This window comes from Acanthopagrus latus, chromosome 9 (assembly GCF_904848185.1).
Source record: "Acanthopagrus latus isolate v.2019 chromosome 9, fAcaLat1.1, whole genome shotgun sequence".
Taxonomy (NCBI): Eukaryota; Metazoa; Chordata; class Actinopteri; order Spariformes; family Sparidae; genus Acanthopagrus; species Acanthopagrus latus.
Genome location: NC_051047.1, coordinates 11,149,333 through 11,169,062, shown reverse-complemented (window position 1 = coordinate 11,169,062; position 19,730 = coordinate 11,149,333). Strand labels below are relative to the sequence as shown.

Below are 19,730 nucleotides of genomic sequence, written 5' to 3'. Positions count from 1 at the left end.
AAAAATTCATTAGAATGCACAAGAGTTGCTTCAAAATAAAGTAAGAGCTCTCATTAATTTTACTTAAATGAATATGTATCACTAAATATAAAGACAATCCAACATTTGTTAAATGTAAACATTACTGCTTTCAATTCAGAAAACCCACAGTTTTCACTTTTTTAATCAATTTGTTTACAGGGCAGACTTGCCACATCCAATATGGCGCCAATGTTGACGTATGGTCCAGCGAGCCAATGTTGCATCTACGTATATATGTCTATGCCGCAGACCACACTAGGTAGTGCACCCCCTTCCCTGCTCCCCAGATTCTTGGTGAAACAAAAATAGGCTAGGGCTAAACAATGAACTTCCATAAAAGACATCATCAGATAATCAGAAGGTAAAGTTAAACATAATGAACACAAATAAATCATGTCAGGGCATTTAATAATTTATCTTTTTTTTTTTTTCCACAGGAAGCGTTTCCATTCTTTTCGTCAGTCTTTTCATACTTTTAATGGTCAGAAGAATTAGTCATTCACTAATGAGTAAATGTTGAGTTCTGTTCTGTGCTGTGTTTTGATGAGGTTAGTGCCTCTGATGAGTCTATTCAAATGTTTTTTTACATGCTTCCTTTATGGAAATGTTAACGTCCAGCCCATCAGTCTGAAGGCTGCCTCTCTGTAGTGTGACAGAAACAGTTAAATTCAAAGGAGTGAAACATAATGTAAATACACTGAAGGAAGTGGAAGCAGGTCAGCCCTCGGCACGATGGTTCCGTTCACTCGTTTGTGGCAAACAACCGAGTGTAAAGTTCACTCTCAGGATGAGTCATATTGGAAGAGTGTTGGAGCCCTTTGTGCCGCCATGTTTACTTCTCTTATCCAGAACATGGACCCCAGCGAGCTTTACTGTCGACACAACATAATCCCGCCTGAGCCGAACTCAAGTGCTTCTCTCAACTCACTGAAGTGTGCTTGAAATCCTGTGAAAAATGCCATGCTGATGAAAAGCTTTGCCATCACATCTGTGTCTGGCTCCACTCTGAGCCTCCAGACATGCCAATTTTTAAATTCTTTCCTTGTCAGTATCTGGCGAGGACACGCAGTACCTTTATTTCTCTGCGTCTTTATCTCCACTGTGTACAGAATATTTATACTGCAATTTGCAGACTGGGAAAACTGACTGACACAGGCCTTTAACACTGCTGTTAACATTCCATAGAGAAACAATACAACTACAAAGAGACACAAAACAACCAAAAGGAGACACAAAACAGCTTTAATGAGACACAAACGACCAAAAAGAAACACAATACAATTTCAAACACACACAAAACATCTTTGAAGAGACACTAAATGACAAAAACAAAAATGAGACACACAATTACTTCAAGAAGACACCAAAAATGACCAAAAAATGAAAAAAAAAGACCAAAAAGAGACACAAAACCACTATCAAGACACCAAAAATGACTTCAAAAGAGACACAAAATTAATATAAAAAAGAGACACAGAATGACTACAAGGAATCTTGTATCTCAAAAGAGTTTGACAAAGAAAGAGATGACAAAGAAAATCTAAATCATGACAAAGGTTCAACAATAAATAAAACAAGATGTGTAGTAATGTCATTGTTCTCTAGGTTCACGGAGGTCACAATGTCCGATTTAGCCCATTTTCATCATAAAATACTTTGTATAAACATTTTGAAGCTGCACACACACTTTACATGTAGACGTGCGCTGACTTTGTGTAGTTCTGTCGATGAAATAAAGCTCTAGTGTTTATTCAGTTGTGTACATTTGATAAGCCGTGATAAAAAAAAACACAGGCTTTATCCAAGGTACTCACACATTATCACACATCTCCTCAAAAACAATACACACTCTATTTTGTCTGTGTTTAGATTTGTTATCTTTTTTCTTTAATTTATTTAAGAATTGTCTTTTGGTTTATTGGAGTCTGCTCTGTTATGTAATACAGAATTTATAAGACTAGATGTAGTGAATGGTAGAACTCAACCTGGGACACACACTCAGGTTTAATCAGGTCTACATGAATCTTTTCAGTCACGTGCTGAATTATAACCTGATGAAGACGTAATGTCCGAAGATCATACTAGGGCATCTATTCAGTGTGGGGAGCCCTTTTTGTCTTGTTTTTTAAAATATCCTTTCTGTTTCTACCAAAGCACCTGATGTCATATTGGTGGGTGTAAACTCCATTTCAAGGTATTTTGTGAAATCTACTTTCACGTGTGCAGGTGTTACGTTTGAAACTTAACTTTTACAATCCAAATATCAGGTGTTCAAAGTGTGCCTTGTTTCACTTTTGTTTAAATCTGATGTGTCTTATTTCTACCTCAAAATATCTTTATTATGTTTCATGTAGAGCTGGAACAATATGCAAGTTCATAAGCAATTAGTTGCAATATTATTATCCTATCAGAAAAAATTGCATTCAATATCAACACCTTCTTATTTGATGATTTGATGTTTTTATTCATTTTTTTCAGTGAATGGAATATCTTTGGGTTTAGAGTGCTGGGCATTTGAAGATGGCACTTTGAACATTTCTAACTATTCTCTGACAATTTATACATCAAATGATAAAGTGATTAATTGAGAAGATTTTTGCTAGATTAACTTATAATGAACCCAATAACAAGCGTCTTTCCTAACTATGTAACCCCCCCGGCATAAAAAAATTACATTAATGGCAGCGAAGACTTAAGAGTTTTTTTTATTTAAAAAGTATTTATACAGTGCAATTAAAAAAACAAAACAAATTCAAGGTACAGTACAATATCAACATGAGACATACATACAAATACAAAGTGAACCTGAGTGGCAGTGAATTGATTGAGTATGATGTCTGTGAGAAAACATAGGACTGCTGAGTATTACAAAAGGCCATTCTGAATTGGCAGATAATAATAATAGTAATAATAACAATAATAATAAAAACATCTTGGCACTGGTGTAAGTAAATCCTGTCACTCATATCATCAAACTCAACAAGTAAAAACTGACGCACACACCTCATACGTAACATCTGAAGACTAGAATTCATGCACATGAATGAAAAACATCCAGTACTAACAGAAACAACAGCACATGCTTCTTTATGCACAGCGTTCTCCATCCACTAATGCTGTTTTTTTTTTGTTTGTTAGTTTTGTTTTTTTTTTGTCGGTGCAGTTATTTCAGAGAGATGACTTCATGTGGCTGATGGCAGAACAGTTAGCCTCTCCTGCGTGGCAACAGGACGGTTTAGGTGGACAGATTGGCAGTGCTGTGCGGGTCGAGGCTGGCAAACCTTGTCACACTATGAGAGAGTCCCTGCTCAGTGCAGTGCTCTGTTAAAGAAATACACCAAGAGGCCACATGTTAAGAGAGTCATGCGCATGCAAGGTTAGTCCAGCCTCTGAGAGTTATTACGGCTCACAGAAATCAAGAAGCTCATGAAGTTAGTAGTTGTGACTGTGAGACTGTAACACCGTGATGGTTGTTAGCATGGGCAGGTTATACAGCACGTATCTGAGTTAAATCATAAATATGCTTTGTAGTTGCTTTTACGTAGATACGATCATATCAGGGCTATATTATAATGCCTCAGTGTTAAGACCATGAATCATGTATGTACATTGCACAAAAGACGGTAAACTTATGTACATAATACTGTAAAACATTTTCAAATGTCAAAACAGAGCTAATGTTATTCTATTTTATTGTCATTGTCAACAAATACCATGAAAATATCTAAATCAATCACAATGCTCATGACTTTCAGACTCCCTGAGCCTTTTTGTTCCTGCTTAAGATGTACATCATCAAATGAAACATGTCAGAAATATGTAGTTCGTAGTTTTTTTAAGTCATTTTTGTGTCATTTACATTCAGCTGGGGATGTAACAATTACCTCATCAGTGTCTTAAACCTTTAAAGATGTATTTCACCGCTGGAAAGATGACCCATGCAGGAAACTGAGCTGTCTCTGCAGTAGAAAGACAAATATTTTCTACATGGGTGCTACATGATCAGAGAAAACAGAGGGAAACGGCTGTAATTGTTCCTTTTGCTCAAAAGGTAGAAAACCGGGCCACACCGAACAGATACACACTGCTGGGCAGCGCTTGGTTTTGGTGCTTTATGCGTACTGAAACAGGGAACAGTAAGGCGGCGGGCTGGTAACAAACAATATGGTATTACATCAAAACAATACATTACTTTCTGAAGATTTAGGAGGGGAAGAGACAGCGAACAGGACTGTGGTTCAATTTGATCAGCGCTGCCTTGTTTTACATCTTGATCAGAGGTTTTTCAGCCTCCATTTTCACAGTAGAGAAACAATCAGACGACCACTTCTGGTTCATAATCTTTCTCTACTGCAGCTACATTTTTGGCAGCGGCCCACTGTATGCGTTTGGCATCATTTGGTGGTCCTTTGCCGGCGACAGAGTGTCTGGTTGCAGTCAAAACAGAGAGAATTTTAACATGGTTCAATAGCACATACCAACAACAATGCGGTGATACGAAGCTAGTTGAAAATGGTCAAACTGTCGTCACGATATCTCAATGTTTTTTTTTTTTTTTTAAAGAAATGCTCAGTTATCTCACAACAACAGTAAACAGGAGTAAACAGAAGTCAGCAGTGAATTCACTGGGCGCTACATTCAGCCGTGGATTAATACATATTTGGTTGGTTTGTGCAGAGGTCCCAACTCTAAATAATTCAGAGAATTTTCTGTCACTCAGCAACAGAAAGATGTGATTCAGCAAAAAAAAAAAAAAGAAAAAAAAAAAGAAAATCCTACAGTAATCATCTCACGGTAATTATTTGCTATTTGGGGGTAATAACCTTGAACTTGTTCATTTCCTGTCATATCCCAAGAAACATAATGACTTTTAAGCAGGTCATCAGGACTGGGGGTAACCAGTATCAGTGTCAGCACCACTTTTCAGCATTCACTAGTACTCAAAATCTGTGAAACACCAGGAGTTTCAGAGAGGTTTTATTAAAGATTCTTTTTAGTTTCTTTTGTTGCCCTCTCCCTTTCTCTCTGTCATAATCTAACTTGGTGTACTTTTAAATTGGGAGAATAACTCAAGTGATGTGTTTATGGATCTTAATGAAGTTTTATAGCGCAGGGGATTAAGCTACATCAGGCTACATAGACGACACTTTTCATGGTATTTGCTGACAATAAGAGCAGTAAAGAATACAGCCAGACTCATCCTGTAACTACTCAAAGGATTTAGAGGCTCTTTCCTGAAGAGCTGCAGAGGAAGGAAGTCCATGTTCCTGCTACAAGTAACTCACCAGGTTTCTGTTTCTCTCTCGCTCCTCTCTGCCCCCCTGCAGTGTGTGGGACGCCCCCTGGTGGGGCCTGGTGTAACAGAAAGGCCTCGGTGCTGGTTCAGTGGTCCTGTATCGCTCTGACCTGGGAGGTTCTGCGGTGCGGTACCTGTCCGCAGTCGGCTCAGCCCTGCGGTACCGCTCAGCCTCCCACTCAGAGTACGGTGGCAAAGGGTCCTCCTCCTCTGGACGGTTGCTAGGAGACCGGCTGTAGTAACTATTGCTGCCCTTTCCTCTGGAGCTGCCCTTAGAGGGAGTGTCACTGTCCTCGTCCAGCCTGCCAGCGGCTCCTCCCCGCCTCGCTTTGCTTTCCAGCACACTGCTGAGGTAGGCGTCGTCGTATCCATGGCTTTGAGGTGGTCGGGCGGGGCGGTCACTGTCCCACGTGTCCCTTCTCTTCTGTGGTAAAGGTGAGGGGCTGCGGCGGTTCCATCCATCATCCTCATCTCTGTAGAAACGTCTGGGAGGGCTGTAATCCCGCTCGTAGGCCCGCTCTGGAGGCTCGGGCCGACGTCCTCTGGAGTCGTAAGACCGGGCGAAATCCTCCAGCTCGTCCAGGGAGCCTGTGCGCCCTCTTCTGCTCAACGTCTTCCTCTGTAGGTGCTCTGAGCTACAGTTCCACCTGAAGTAAGGAAGAGCACACAACTTAGCACGCAGTGACATGGGGTTCATACAGTAAAAATAATTACTAAATACATTTAACAAACGCACTTTCACCCTGGACAAACAAGTTAACTTCTAGATTTTTTTCATGGGAGCAAGGAGTGAGTGAGATGAGCAGTTAAGTTCTGGATATACAGTCCTGAACTTGTCAATTCTTGATAGTGATGTCATGATACATGATTGTGTTCATCAAAAAGTTAATCAACAATTAAATTGGAAATGTTCTAACAATCCTCTCCTCTCAAAAGGTCCACTTAAAGAACAAAGGCATCCTGATCTGAGAATTAAGCCTCACTTAGTTAATTAGGTGTTTCCAATATTATGATTGTTCTGTGACTGTTGCATCACTAGATGTCACTGAAAGTCGTATATAGCAACTTAAACACATAAACACCAGGTGACATTGTAACTGTACCGTCTGTCCAGCTCATCATCTGACTGGTTGCGTCTGTCTGGTCTGAGCCTTCGACTGCGTGTGGGCGGAGCTGCTCTCAGCACCGACCGGTCGTCGAGGTCTGCGATGGGCGGGAGCGCCTTCATCTGGACCGTCTGATAGGTGTGTCTGAAGTCTGTAGTTCCTCCATCGTGAAGAGAGCTCAGCTCTGATAGGCTGCTGGCTGTAGGGACACATCAGTTTACACTCACTTACTAATTTCAGGTTATTTTTTCTGTAACTGCCAACTGTAGGACACAACTATGACAATACTAGATGTGGTCTGCTAGAGGGGCTGTGAAGGTGTTTGAGTAAGAGCATCACCTACTTTCTGGTTTTGAGGTGACAGAGACTATATAATCATGACCACTCAATTCAAAGGGGGAGTCTGGAGATATTATTTTTACCCCTCTATGTCAACAAATGCCATAAAAGGACAAAAACTGATTATTTCTAAAACTACCTTAATTTGGGTACGGTATGTGCCCAACTCACTTGCATTAGCAACGTTGGAAGCTCGCAATGTTAACTTGTTCAACTGGCAACCACTTGAGGGGGCAGATGGTCCAAACAACAGCTGTGTTGTAATGTGAATGCAATGTCAGGGGGAGATGAGATGCCACATTTAGTGGCTGGATGTTATCAATAACACCTTTAATTTGAACATATGAACAAAATTATCTGAAAACATGTAATACAAACAATAATTGTCTTCATGTGATTAATCTTTTGCGTAAGTTTCACAATGATGTGCATTAGGTAAAACATTTCTCTTTGACCCTTTTCACCATTTTTTGTTAAAATGTGTAATTTTACAATAAATATCCTTAAGAGCACTTTTCTCAAAATGAGCTTTTTTCTCACACTTACAATCAGAAATTCAAACCACTTCTTGAACACTGTTTCAAACAGTTAGATGTTACGACATGAAAGTTGGGATTAGTCGGACACTAGCATTGGTTAATTTACACAGACCAAGCACATTAAAGAGACATACACGGAGGTAAATCACAGCCACACAGATGACAGAAACTGGCCCAGTCTGTGCAGGCTTACGTTTGAGTGCAGCCATCTTGGCAGATGGAAACTGAGCCAGCTCCTTCTCTATGTAGTACAGAACTTTCATTGAGTCCTGGTCTGGACTGGCTTTCACTCGATAACCACTGCGCACTGTGGATGTGGACACACACACACACACACACAAACGTACAGTATGTACGCACGTGGACATTAACCATGCAAGGACACACACATATAGACATGTTGCACGTCTTACAAAGCAAAAACCACCAGACTTAAGTATGTTAAGATTACATTTTAACATGCATCTGTCATTTCTTCTCTGTAGGTTAGAGACATACTCTGAAGACGATGATGGATGATCGATGAAATGAGGGTTAGTCCAGTCAGACAGGCTGTCAGAGCTCTCTACTATCTCTGCACACTCACCTCCAGCCAGGTTATTCTCCACTGAGGGGATAGAGATGATCTTTGGGTCTGTGTTGGATGAAGGGGCCACAGAAACCACAGCAGGCACACTGGGAATGTAGTACGGATACACAGGAACCTGAGGAGGCGGTCCACTCTTTGCCATCTTCCCCGCCTCGTATACTGAGCAGGAGAACAACAAAATGATCAACCTTCCATACAGAGTGGTCAGTGTTTAAGACGATACTGATGATGAACATGGAGCTTAATTCAATATTATCTGTTTGTGAATACTGACGGTGTCGTGGACAGCAGCAGGTGTCAGGACAGCAGCAGCAGCGGACGTAGCAGCAGCAGGAGTGAGGACAACACTGGCACCAGCAGATCCCCAACAGTAACAGGAACAAGATGCTGCCCAGGACTACAGATCCCACAAACGCCCACTCTAGAATATAGACACACATGCACATGATTCTGTGTTAGGTGTGATATGATTCAGTTTAGGTGTGACGTTTTTACTGCTGCTGGAAAACATTTAATAATCACAGAACCAATAAATATCACAACAACACACAGACACACTGTGTTGTTCATGTAAAACAACTAAAGCACCTGACAGACTGGTCTGTAAAAGAACTTGTATTCTGACATTTAACCAGGATCGTAGCTGACTGACAGCAGGTGTTATAATCTAAGTACATACAGTCTGTTCTAAGAAGATTGATATGTGTATTTACTGTCTGTGTGTTGACTTTTCCGATTAAACATTAAACATACATGTAGTATAAAGCAGATTTATGTGTAAAATCAACATAAAACCAAACAAACACAAAAACACAAAAAGATATACCAAAAAAGTTAGAATTCTCTGTCCAAACTCCTATCAAAAGTTACAGGTTACATTTAGAAAATATGATGACATATACTGCATGACAACCGCAACAATCTTCTAAAGTGAAACTTTGTTTAAATGTTTTGCCATCAGCCCTAGTGACGTTAAAATACTGCACTCACTGAGTAAATTGCTGAGTTATTATGAAGCAGCAACAACAAAAAAAAGCACTAAGATGACCAGAGAAGTTCACAACACACGTTCGGTAAACTGAATATTTGTTTTGAAAGACAAAATAAAGGCGAATGGAGTAATTATCTCCTTATCAACTTTGACAAGCTGTAGACATTTTTGGTGGAGAAGACCAGTGGTTAAAAACTACAAAAATCATCTTGTGATTAAAACCCAAATCTGTTCTTTAAAACCATGCTGCTGTCTACTCTAAACGCTGATCCAGAGAGCAAAGAGCACTAAGAAAGGAAACTTCAGACAAACGCTAGGGAGATCTGAGTGACTCTTATCCATCATTGCATCTCCAAAGCATCCAGACCATAATGACAAACTTCCTAAGGGTGGCAAAATCTACTTTAAGTCTACACATATTCCCCTCTGGAGTTCAAATCATGAGAGGATGTAAAGGATGTAAAACAACCGAGAGTCTGTGATTCCTTTCTTTACATATCTTCAATAACTGTCTGTGTCTAGTTTCAGGTTGGGTTAGATGCTCTTTCTATGCATTTTTTGTCAATTTGTGAAAGTTCCGTGTCAACACGGACTCGGGAATAAACAGTACTTTTGTTAGTCAGAGAGAGTTTTGATTGGTCAGCAGGAATTGAACATTGGGAGGCATTAGGAGGAAGCTAGAAGAAGGCAGGCAGTGAGACAGAAGTTGCAAGTGAGTAGCCGTACCTGGCATAATCTCCACATCAAACTCAGGTAGGAGATCGTCCTGCTGACCTGTCCTGCCTGCAGAGAAGAGGGAGAGCACAGGTGAAGGCCGGCAGAGAAAGCAGGAAGCAAGAGTCAAAAGGTCAGGCAAATAAGGAGATTTGGTAGCAGAGTGGATTATTGATGGTCATGCATCAAAATCAGCAAACGTACAGTAACAAAGCATTAATATCCCAATTCATGTCAAAATAAGTTATTCGCCATGCTAGCGGTGGAGGGATGGGTATGTTGGATACTACTAGCAACAACTGATGGATGGATTACCATTAATGTTTGGGCACACATTCTTGGGACACAGATTCTGACTTTGATCATCCCTGGAATTTTTATCTAGCACCACCACAAGGCTGACAATTCTGGTTTGAAGTCACTTGTCTCAATAATTCCTGAAGGGTACGCCATAAGACTGGGCACAAACATTCACATTTACCATAGAAATGAACTGTTAAGACTATGGTAACACCTTCATCTTCCATGGAGCACCAACATCAGGTCAGTATACATATGTATAAACATCACTCGTAGGTTTCTGAAGAGCAAATTTGAAGTTTCGTGGGGCGGCTCCAGTTGTCGCCATCTTGGCAGTATCTGACTCGACCTAACTCCGGTCTAATCCAAAAATGGGCGAAGACATGGAGCGTGGTTGAACCGAGAATTGACTTGCTTTTGGAGACAGCCTCATGTGGCCATTTAAGGAGCTGCAGATTTTTAGTTAATACGTTTTGGCCTCATATTTTTTTGTTTTTTTGGCCTGGCAGGTTAAATCTTGTTTATAACCAAATACTTGCAAAACTAATGCCATTGTTTTGAGCGCTTATTAGCACATATTAGCATGGTGACATACTAAACTACAATGGCGAACACAGTAAATAAGCTCAAAAATAGGGAGGATTTTGAAAAAGCACAGCGGGGGCTCTGGGGGTTCTTCCACGGTGACTTTTATTCTGCATTCTGGTAACTTTTAAAGATGGAAAAGAACAAGATATTACATATACCGCACAAGGATTTAATACTAATACTAACCCTCTGCTCTAAGTTGAGCTTCAGTTTTCATTTAGACATTTTTTGCCACTTTCTCTTAGAGAGTCTTTACACATGCCACTGTGTTTATCAGCACTCTATGGTGATTTACCTCAGTGCGACCCCTGTGATTGACAGAAAAATAGAAAGCAGTATATCTTTTTTTAACACGCGTGCCTCTTTGTTATAAATCCGGAGAAATACAGGGGAATTGTGACCCCAGGGGGAAACAGGGAGTTATGAATTACAAATGGCAGTCTACCTGGAAAATTGGGAAGGTTGGCAAATATGACTGTACCTGCTAAATATCAGCACGGTAATATATCATATGTCAGTGCCGCCAGCGTGATTGCAGTGTTTTTATCATATGAATCACACTGAAAATATGATGCTGCGCAGTTTCTCAGAACTGACTTCAAATACGCCGACCTGTTAACATAAATCATGGAAGTCAGAGTTCAGAGTTCAGTGTGCACTTTACTTTGGAGCTAATTATAGCAGGAGGTCAGCAGTACCGTATTTCTGTAATGGGCTAGACACTACTCATGTGCTTCTCTGCTGGCGTCAGAACTGCACACTAATGAACGCGCATGCCAGCGTACACACACGCTACAGACACACAGACGCACACACAGAAAGAGACTGTGCATGAGGACAAAGAGGGGGTTTGGGAAATTGGGGCACGTCATGATTCTGGGACACAAGTTTACTGTGAGAGTTCATCGAAAAAAAGGGGTCACACAGTTGTATGGGTGTGAAACAGTCTCTCTGTTGTGCTTTATATACAAAATAAGCAGGTCAGAAGACGGGAAATTTAACTATAGGACTACAAAAATACAGAAATATAAAGGCACTGCAACAGGTGTGCTGAGACTGAGACACAACTGCAGGTGTTCATGTTGTCAGTGTGTTTATCACGACTGTAATTACAGTAAAGACCAGTCCCTGTCTGAATTTTCTGTGCGCAGTGATAGACTAAACACCCACTGGCCCCAGAGTGCTGAGTAGACTGTTACTACGGAGGGATGAAAAAAAACACAGCGTCCTGTAGCCTTCCCATCTGATTAAAAATAAGTAATGTTGGCTCCCTGACCTGGCACACTCATCTGACATACCATGAAGCTCAGTAACGCTGAGTAACCTGAGAGAGCCGGGGAGCTATGCAGCCCTGAGCGGGAGGCAGGCAGAGAGGGATGCAGAGAGCCGCGGAGGAGTACATGAGGTGATTTTGCAAGACAAGAAAGGGCGAGCGAAGGGAGTGAACTTCAGGAAGGAATTAGTAAGAGTGAAAAATTCAACAAGCGATTGGGGAGATGGTGAAAGAAGAAACATTGACACATGTTCTTGAAAAGAATTCTGGGAAGTAGCGTGATGAGAAGACTGACTCCACTGCCATGGCTGTGGGCCAAATATGGAGCTGCACTAAGGCAACAACTGGTTAGCTTAGCTGAGCTTAGCTTAGCATGAAGGCAGGAAGAAGGGCAAAACAGCTAGGTAACACACTATATTTCTTGAGTTTTATTCTTACAGAATATATGGGGAGTTTTTGTGGTTAAACAAGATATTACATGTTGGTCAGTGAGCTTAAGAGGTGCATGTAAGCTGAATGTGTTACTTTTGGACAATACCATTCTAGCTGTTTCTACCTGTTATTTCAGAGCCAAGTTAAATCATACAAAATCAGAAGTGTGGACTCTTGATAGCTGAAACAATCATGATGTAACATGTTAACTAAGCTAACTGGCTGCTATCAGTAGCTTGATATTGGACTGACAGATATGAGAGTGGTACCAATCTTGTCACCTAAATTTCTGCAAGAATTTACTTTCAGAAAATACACACAACCTGTTTCCACCCTTCACAGCTACGTTAAGTGAATTCATACAAAATGCTAGCTTTTTCCAGTCACAATTGTTCAGCTAAGCTAACCGGCTGCTATCTGTACCTTGATATAGTAAGAGAATGCTATCAATCTTGTCATCTAATTCTTGGCACAAATTTACTAAAATGTCAAACTATTCTCAGTGTTGGTCTATAAAATTGTGAGTGCAGAGATCTTAAGTCTGTGTTTGTTGCCTTTTTTTTTTTTTTTTTTTTACACACTTTCTAATTCCAACTTCTTCAAAGTGACTTTGCAAAGTTAAAATGTTTCTGGCACCAAAACCCGGTGTAGTCTTGTTATTCCCACTCGTTTAATCCCCCTCCATCTCTCCCCTGAGCTGATTATAATCAGATTAGTGCTCCGTGGAGGAGGGCTGCATGAATGAGCAGATGCTAATAGCACAGGCACATCCCGGTTAGGCATACTTAAAGGTGGGCAACCATTTTGCAAAACATTCAGATCACACTGTTGTGAGAGTGAAGCTCGCATTTCTGCATCCGTTCTCTTCATGTCTACACCAGCGGCGACCCTTCACATCCTCCTGTGTCCTCTCAAACAAAGCTGGCTGCCATTCTAACAGTGTAAGGAGTGTTTTTGGCAACAGTCTCCGCAGTTTCTCACTGAGTAGACTCGCTACTTCCAAGTTTCATTAACAGAGGATGGTGAATCTCTGACCTTTGGCACTGAATTTTTAGCTGTTGAGTACAGCATGGAGGAGAGCTGTATAATCATTAATCAGCAATAAACACACAAACTGCTTTATGGGTGTAGATACAGATTTTGAAGCAGTACCACCGTCATCAAAACAAAAGTCTTATTTTTCTAACAAAAGTAAAGATTCTTGAGGTTCAGTATCTTGCTCAAGGACACTTTGACATGTAGTGGGGGGAGGGGTTTCAAACCAGGAACCAGCAAGGAGATGTATAAAGTAGCAGAAAGTGGACATACTCAAGTACAGCAGGCTACTAGTACCTCAACATTACACTCAAGTAACATACTTGAGTGAATGAACATAGTTGCATTCCATCAACTGACTTATGATGTGAAGTACAGTCCAGCCAAATCCATGTCAGCCCTGTGAAGTAAGCGGTTGGCTAAATGGTGTGAAGAGGCAAACGCCATGCAGCCATCTCCATGGAAACGGTTGTACAGACACGGTGGAATGCAGAGCAACAAAGACACTATTTCTAAAACCTTTCCGAACATTTAGAAATCAACTTCACTGAGCTTCATACGTAACCAAACCACGCCCACGTGTCATGCTCAGACTGGGTGAGTCTTTACAGTGATAGCCTTGATTAAAATGTGTGTCATACCGAGCACCAGTAACTCCAGCTGGCCCTCGTTCTTCCCCTCCAGGTCATCAGCAATGACGACTTTGCAGAAGTACACTCCACTGTCGCCCCACTGCAGCTCCCCGATACGCAGGTCTGCCTCTGCACAGAGACAGGAAATGAGGTTAGATGTGCTACTGGAGGTGAGGAGGCAAATGAGATCAAGGACAACAAGGCAGGTCAGCGTTGAATCAGACAAACACACTGTCCGTAACGGCTTGGGTCCTGACACTCTGAACAGATGTGCTGCAGGTGTGTGGTTATGTAGGAACTCTAGGGTTAGGATCGAAATTTTCAGTGCAATCAGTGCTGTTTCAAAACCTAAATTTTAATAACAATACCAAAACTGATAGTATGGTTAGTGGTGACATTTTATTCTACTTTTGTTTTTTGTTTAAAGGTCCAGTTTCTACAATTTAGCGATATACATTCGCGAAGATGCAGGTTGCAAAGCATAAAATACCTCCTCTCCACAACCTGCCTTACAGTGGCAGCTAAAAACACACAAGACCCTCTCTGAGGCCAGTGTTTGGTTTGTCTGTTGTGGGTTACTGTAGAAACATGGTGGTGCAGCATGTCTAACTATATGGAAGAGGAAACGCTCCCTTGGCAAATAGAAAAAGGCTCTTTCTAAGGAAACCAAAACACAACGATTCTTAGTTTCAGGTGATAATACCCTAATGACAAAAATTATTTTGAATAATGTTGATGGAGGTTCTCAGTCATAGTGTTTACATGTGAAAAACAAGTAAATGTTATTAAATACACAACTAAGTGATAACCAGGATAGATTGATGTGTCATGTCAGTGAACCTTTGTTGTAAAGGTGCAGTAAGTAAGACAGCTGATTGCAGAGTCTCACTTCCAAGTCGACAAATACTGACGCTTTGAGTTGGTGGTTGCCCTGACTCCCCAACCCCAGAGAGTGGTCTTTCACCACCCTAGAATTATAACAGCAATCAACCATTTCACTCCAGAATCTCTTACTGCAGCTTTGAATGACGTCAGCAAGACTTTGTTTGACGTGCTACGTCCCACTGACACATCTGGATAGAAGACGGGTGTTTTTCCGTGATAAGGCTCAAGGTTTTAACAAGGAGTCGTTCATGAATAGGAGTGAGAGCCAGGGGTTGTGATCTTGTGTGTTTGTAGCGTCGGCTCCATTGTGGCACAAAGACAAAAGAGGTTTATTTAGAGAACAGGAAACACAGAGCGCAGTCATCTCGGATTCCTGAGTGCAAACAGCTGCAGAAACTCTCTCCTGACATTAAAGTTTTTCATAGAAAGGATAAAAATTATGACGTACTGTTTATGATGGCGATGTCCCTGCCTTTGTAGTGCTCAGCCAGCGTCATTGATTGTCCCTGCGCTGAGGCAACAACCCGGACTGTGCGGCTGCTGTCGGAGCACTCCAGGTGGGACGTGGCGCCCAGCTCAGAGGCCTGGACGGCCAGAGTCTCGGGCACGGTGAAGGACTCTCGCGTGCGGTCTCGACAGTAGGACTTGTACCACCACTGCACCACCGGGTTCTGGGTGGATGATGTCTGGTACTGACACGGGAGGACAACGGACTGGAAGAGCATTGCAAACCGCTGCTTCTCTCGTACTGTGACGTGCACGCCATCGCACACACACACTGACACAGACAAAACACATGGAGAAAGAGAGCTGGAATAGGTAAACATACAAAATTGCTATTTTAAAACAGTGGACACATTCTGGTATATTGACCTTTTGTCTGACCCCTGAACAGATGTTTTGACTGTTCAGACAGTCATGCAAATATTGCTCGATGATAAAATTGTATGTAGCAAACTTAAAACGCAGCATAGATGCAGCAGTGAGAAATACCTGTGTGCATGACCATTAGAGAGGGAAGACAGAGTATAGAGCTGCAACAATTATTTTAATTCTCATCCATATCTAAGTTATTTTGATTTATCATCTGTTCAAACTAAAGTGGAAGTAAATAGAAAAAGACATTACAATTTCCTTCCGCCTAAGGTGACGTCTTCAAGTTGCATTTTCTGTCCAATCAACAGTCCAAAACCCAAATATGTTCGGTTTACAGCAATATAAAACATGAAATAGCTCCAGAAGCCCCAAGATTCCCAATTGGTCTTAAAACACCCTTTTAAAGCCGAAATCTTCCCTTTAGCTGCCAAGCTAAATGCGTTAGCATGCACCCCAACTGGAGTGGGTGCACACATTGACTGCAAGTTCATCTTTTCAAATCAATTTGGGATCTTGGAGTTTCCAGAGACTTGGATTATGCCAGATGAGATGTATGAAATGAACTGTTGAAGAAAAGCGTCGATTCAGTGTCCTTTAGGAGAATGAAGTTTGTGGTGCTGCTGAGTTCTGTATCGAGAGCACTTGCCAGTAAGGCTGGTTTATCTGCTGATTATGTTCTTGATAAATGCATACACATTTTGTTTTATAAAATTTCAGGAAGTAGTGAGAAATGCTCATTATTAAAGTATTGAAATGTCTTTTATGGTGCAGCAGATCATAAAAGCAGTAACTGTTTAAAGACAGGAAAAGGATGCAGTTGGCATCTGGATCATAGGACAGCTGTGCTTCGTCTTTGTCTGCGTGGCTGACTCATGAGTGACTACACCTGGGAGATGGTTTGCATCATATGAAAACAAGAGCAAAGACAGGAACAGAGATTAGTTGTGTGGAGGGGGCTCCTCTGTTGCTCATGATACCGGGGTCAGGAAGGTTAAATTCCACTGTGTATGTGTGTGGGGGGAGCTGGGGAGGCCTGTGGAGAGGCAGGGGGTTGTCATCACAAAGAGAAGGGATGGAGAGCTCAGACACTCGTGGGTACTTTTCTTTCTGCTGGTCATATTAGGGCTAGGTGGGGCAGGAACTCGCTCTAAACATTTCCCAGAAGACAGGAAATCAAAACAAAAGCAAGTCCACCAGCCTGCCTTTCCTTAGGACTGTTTATGGTGTTGAACTAAAATGGACGCTTAAGTCTGCTTGTTTCCAGGCCAGTGTTACAACTGCAAATTAACGTTACACCAGATCAACTTCAAACATACTAAAAGGAACTTTTAACTGGTTGTAAAACAGCATCAATTTAATACTGACGCCTCTCTTTGACCTACATAAGGAATGACAACCTCAGCAAGAAACTCTGTCTCTTTTTATGCCTGTCACTAGGTCAGATCGTGACTCATCCAGGTTGGATAAGTAATACAGTTGCTACTTATTATATCCCAGAGGGCTGTGGATAAATCCTTGTACTTGTTTTAATTAACTGATCAAGGGTTTAGTATATGTAATGCAGGAAAACTGTCCTAACATCTTCAGATATTGCGTTTTGTTCTAATTAAAGTCCAAATATTAAAGCCTTTCAGTTTCAGTCATATAAAACCAATATAAAGTAACATATGCTCACATTGGAGATGCTGGAACCACAGAATGTTTTTCATTTTTGAATGAATAAATAACTGAGACCAATGTTTCCTGTTATTTCTCTGTCGAATCGATGAATCATTTCAGCTCATGTTCCAAATTAACATATTGATGACTTATTTTAACGACACACTGAGTCTTGTCAGATTAACATCATCAGGATCTTTGTTCCCCTGATTTGAATTGACACTTTATCTTCACATGTCTCTATACAGTGATGGAGGTGACAGAGCCAAGTAACTTTTACAGGATAAGAGAAGAAGGGGTGACCGAGCTCCAAAATTCCTCCCACGAAACAGCTCTGCTCTTCCCTTTGTTTCTTTTTTCATGGACCAGTCCATTGTTAGGTCTGACACTGGCGCTGACCCCCCCCCTCCCCGTCCCACTTGAGGAGCCGAGAGGGGGAGGAGGTCACAGACTCCCAGCCAATCGGGAGTATCTGGCCTCCTCCAGCTGGGTGCGAACAGACCAATTGACTGCGAGAGATTTAAACCAAACCGTTACCCTGTGAATACCGTCAGTCTGAGGTGAGAGGAGGTTTGGATAAACAAACCCACAAACTGCTGGATGCACGATCAAACAGCCTCGAAGTGACTGCTAACTATTGTTTATGTGGCGTTACACCAGGTGTGACTCACTGTAGGTTAATGAACAGGTTACAGAGGCAGCAGACAGTCTCCTCCTCCTCCACCTGCACACTCACTCATTTTAAGATTAGACTAATGTCAAACAACATTGTGTGGTGACTGATGTGTTCCAGGTCAGAGCTCTGCTGCATGTTTCCTGAACACAGACTTTTCCTCTCTGAAGCTGTCACATTTCCTGCCTTTACTGCGGCGCGCATTCCTTCACATTGACTCATTAGACCAACAATAAAAAACACTGATAAGACTGAATATAGCCTCCAAGTCCGATAAATGATTTCAATGCATTTTCACAGAAACACTCCTGATAAGTGAAGTGAGAATTTTGTCCAGGAATGCTTTGCAAACACATATCCTTTCTCAGGTACATGTTCCCTAAATGTTCCCTAGATGCAACTTTAAAGGTATAAATTGTAGTATGGGACTGTAATTAATGTGTATTTAAATTTTTGATAGATCTACTGATTCTTGATTAATAGATTTGTCTATGAAATGACAGAAAACAGGGAAAAATGCTGGTTGTTATCTCATAAAGGCCAACAACAGGCATTTAAACAACTTGCTTGATGTGATCAACAGTCTTAACTTTAAAAAAAATTCAATATGCTATTGTAAAATACAAAGAAAACCACTGAATCGTTCCATTTGAAAACCTGAAACCAGAACTGTTTGGACATTTTTGGAAAAAGAAAAAACCAAACCAAACCAAAACAAAAAACTACTAAAACACAAATATAGTTGCTGAAGTATTTTCTGTCCATCAGCTGATTGATTAATTGACTAATAGCTGCCGTTGCACATGGGCATACTGCAGCTTTAAAGTGCAGCTCTACCATTAAACTTCATACTTTAAAATGTGCAATAACGCTTTTATAACAAACTGTAGAGGTAACACAATACAGACAGACCTGTAACAGCAGAGTAATAAACCTCTTAGGAATATTATCATCATATCTGAGTAAACTAAGTACAATATAAAGTAAAATCAACACAATATTGAACCCCTGACGCTCCAAACCCCAGAGGGTTTAATAGTGTTGCTCTACACACCCCATGATGTGAAGTTCGTTAAAACCGAGGCAAAGATGTGTTAAAATGGAGCATCCTTCCTTATTTATTCACCCAAATGAGATTTAAAACACAAAGAAGCTGTTTATCTTGTGCTATAAGGAGCCTGTACAGATCTGTCTGACGCCGCTGTGCCTGCTGGGATAAGCAGTATTAACTTTATATAGGATCAACCTGTTGCGCTGCTGTTGTCGTAAAGATTACACATTTTGTAATAATGAATAGGTATTTTAGTGAAGGCGATACGACTTACCTGTCGCTCCCAGTAATATAGCCAGCCGGTAAAGGTTCATTATACAGTCCGTTTTCAGGTTTAAGTGCAATTTATCCGCATGTTGGTGATTCTCGGTGTCCGCTAACTGCTGCTGTAGCTAACAGGACTCAGGCTGCGACTAACGGGACCGTACCACTTCTCACAGAGGTGAGTCGCGACGCGAAACACGGCTCGGAGACAGCCACAACTCCTCTCGGTAATCTCGTTAAAATACAAGGTAAGTGAAGTTGTTTTTTGAGTTTATTTTAGAAGGGTTATTTTTCAATCTTCCGCAGCGGGTGTGGCAGTAGTGGTTACCGGGTAGAGTGGTGAGGTCTGCCCGGTGTAAAGGTGGAGGGAGAAGGGGGGGCAGCTCCGTGATAAAATCAGGTCAGACTTGGCTGTGAGTTTTTTCTTTTTTTTTCTTTTAGGAATTTCACTGCACACAAACGGCAAC

The 19,730-nt window shown here is 41.3% G+C and overlaps 1 protein-coding gene and 1 long non-coding RNA gene across 7 annotated transcripts; one reads left to right on the top strand and one right to left on the bottom strand.

Annotated features, from left to right (window-relative positions):
- Positions 1–2,708: 2,708 nt before the first annotated feature.
- LOC119026099 (immunoglobulin-like domain-containing receptor 2) lies at positions 2,709–19,618 on the bottom strand. 6 transcript variants are annotated; one of them, XM_037110210.1, is made up of 11 exons: positions 19,274–19,618; positions 15,189–15,518; positions 13,865–13,984; positions 9,608–9,664; positions 8,165–8,311; positions 7,888–8,049; positions 7,495–7,608; positions 6,421–6,622; positions 5,307–5,964; positions 3,906–3,980; positions 2,709–3,342 (listed from the first exon to the last, which is right to left on the bottom strand). In XM_037110210.1, exons 1-10 carry the CDS (start codon positions 19,311–19,313, stop codon positions 3,939–3,941), a joined length of 1,872 nt encoding a protein of 623 aa, XP_036966105.1. In that variant the 5' UTR covers positions 19,314–19,618; the 3' UTR covers positions 2,709–3,342; positions 3,906–3,938. The 6 variants fall into 6 exon arrangements, with proteins under 6 accessions (XP_036966105.1, XP_036966104.1, XP_036966106.1 ...); XM_037110209.1 differs by having other exon boundaries at positions 2,709–3,980; XM_037110211.1 differs by lacking the exon at positions 3,906–3,980.
- Positions 12,179–15,356, top strand: LOC119026101. The gene is made up of 3 exons (XR_005077039.1): positions 12,179–13,820; positions 13,908–14,061; positions 15,221–15,356. It is a non-coding gene; the product is annotated as an uncharacterized LOC119026101 (long non-coding RNA).
- Positions 19,619–19,730: the final 112 nt, after the last annotated feature.

Bases quoted from the DNA above. Each gene is read 5' to 3' on its own strand.
- LOC119026099 (XM_037110209.1), bottom strand. From the start codon at position 19,313: ATGAACCTTTACCGGCTGGCTATATTACTGGGAGCGACAG. The intron at 9,665-13,864 runs GTATGACACACA...TCTTCTCTGCAG, and splicing joins GCTGGAGTTACTGGTGCTCG to GCAGGACAGGTCAGCAGGAC. The intron at 3,981-5,306 runs GTGAGTTACTTG...TTTCTACTGCAG, and splicing joins GAGAGAGAAACAGAAACCTG to AGACAGCTCAGTTTCCTGCA.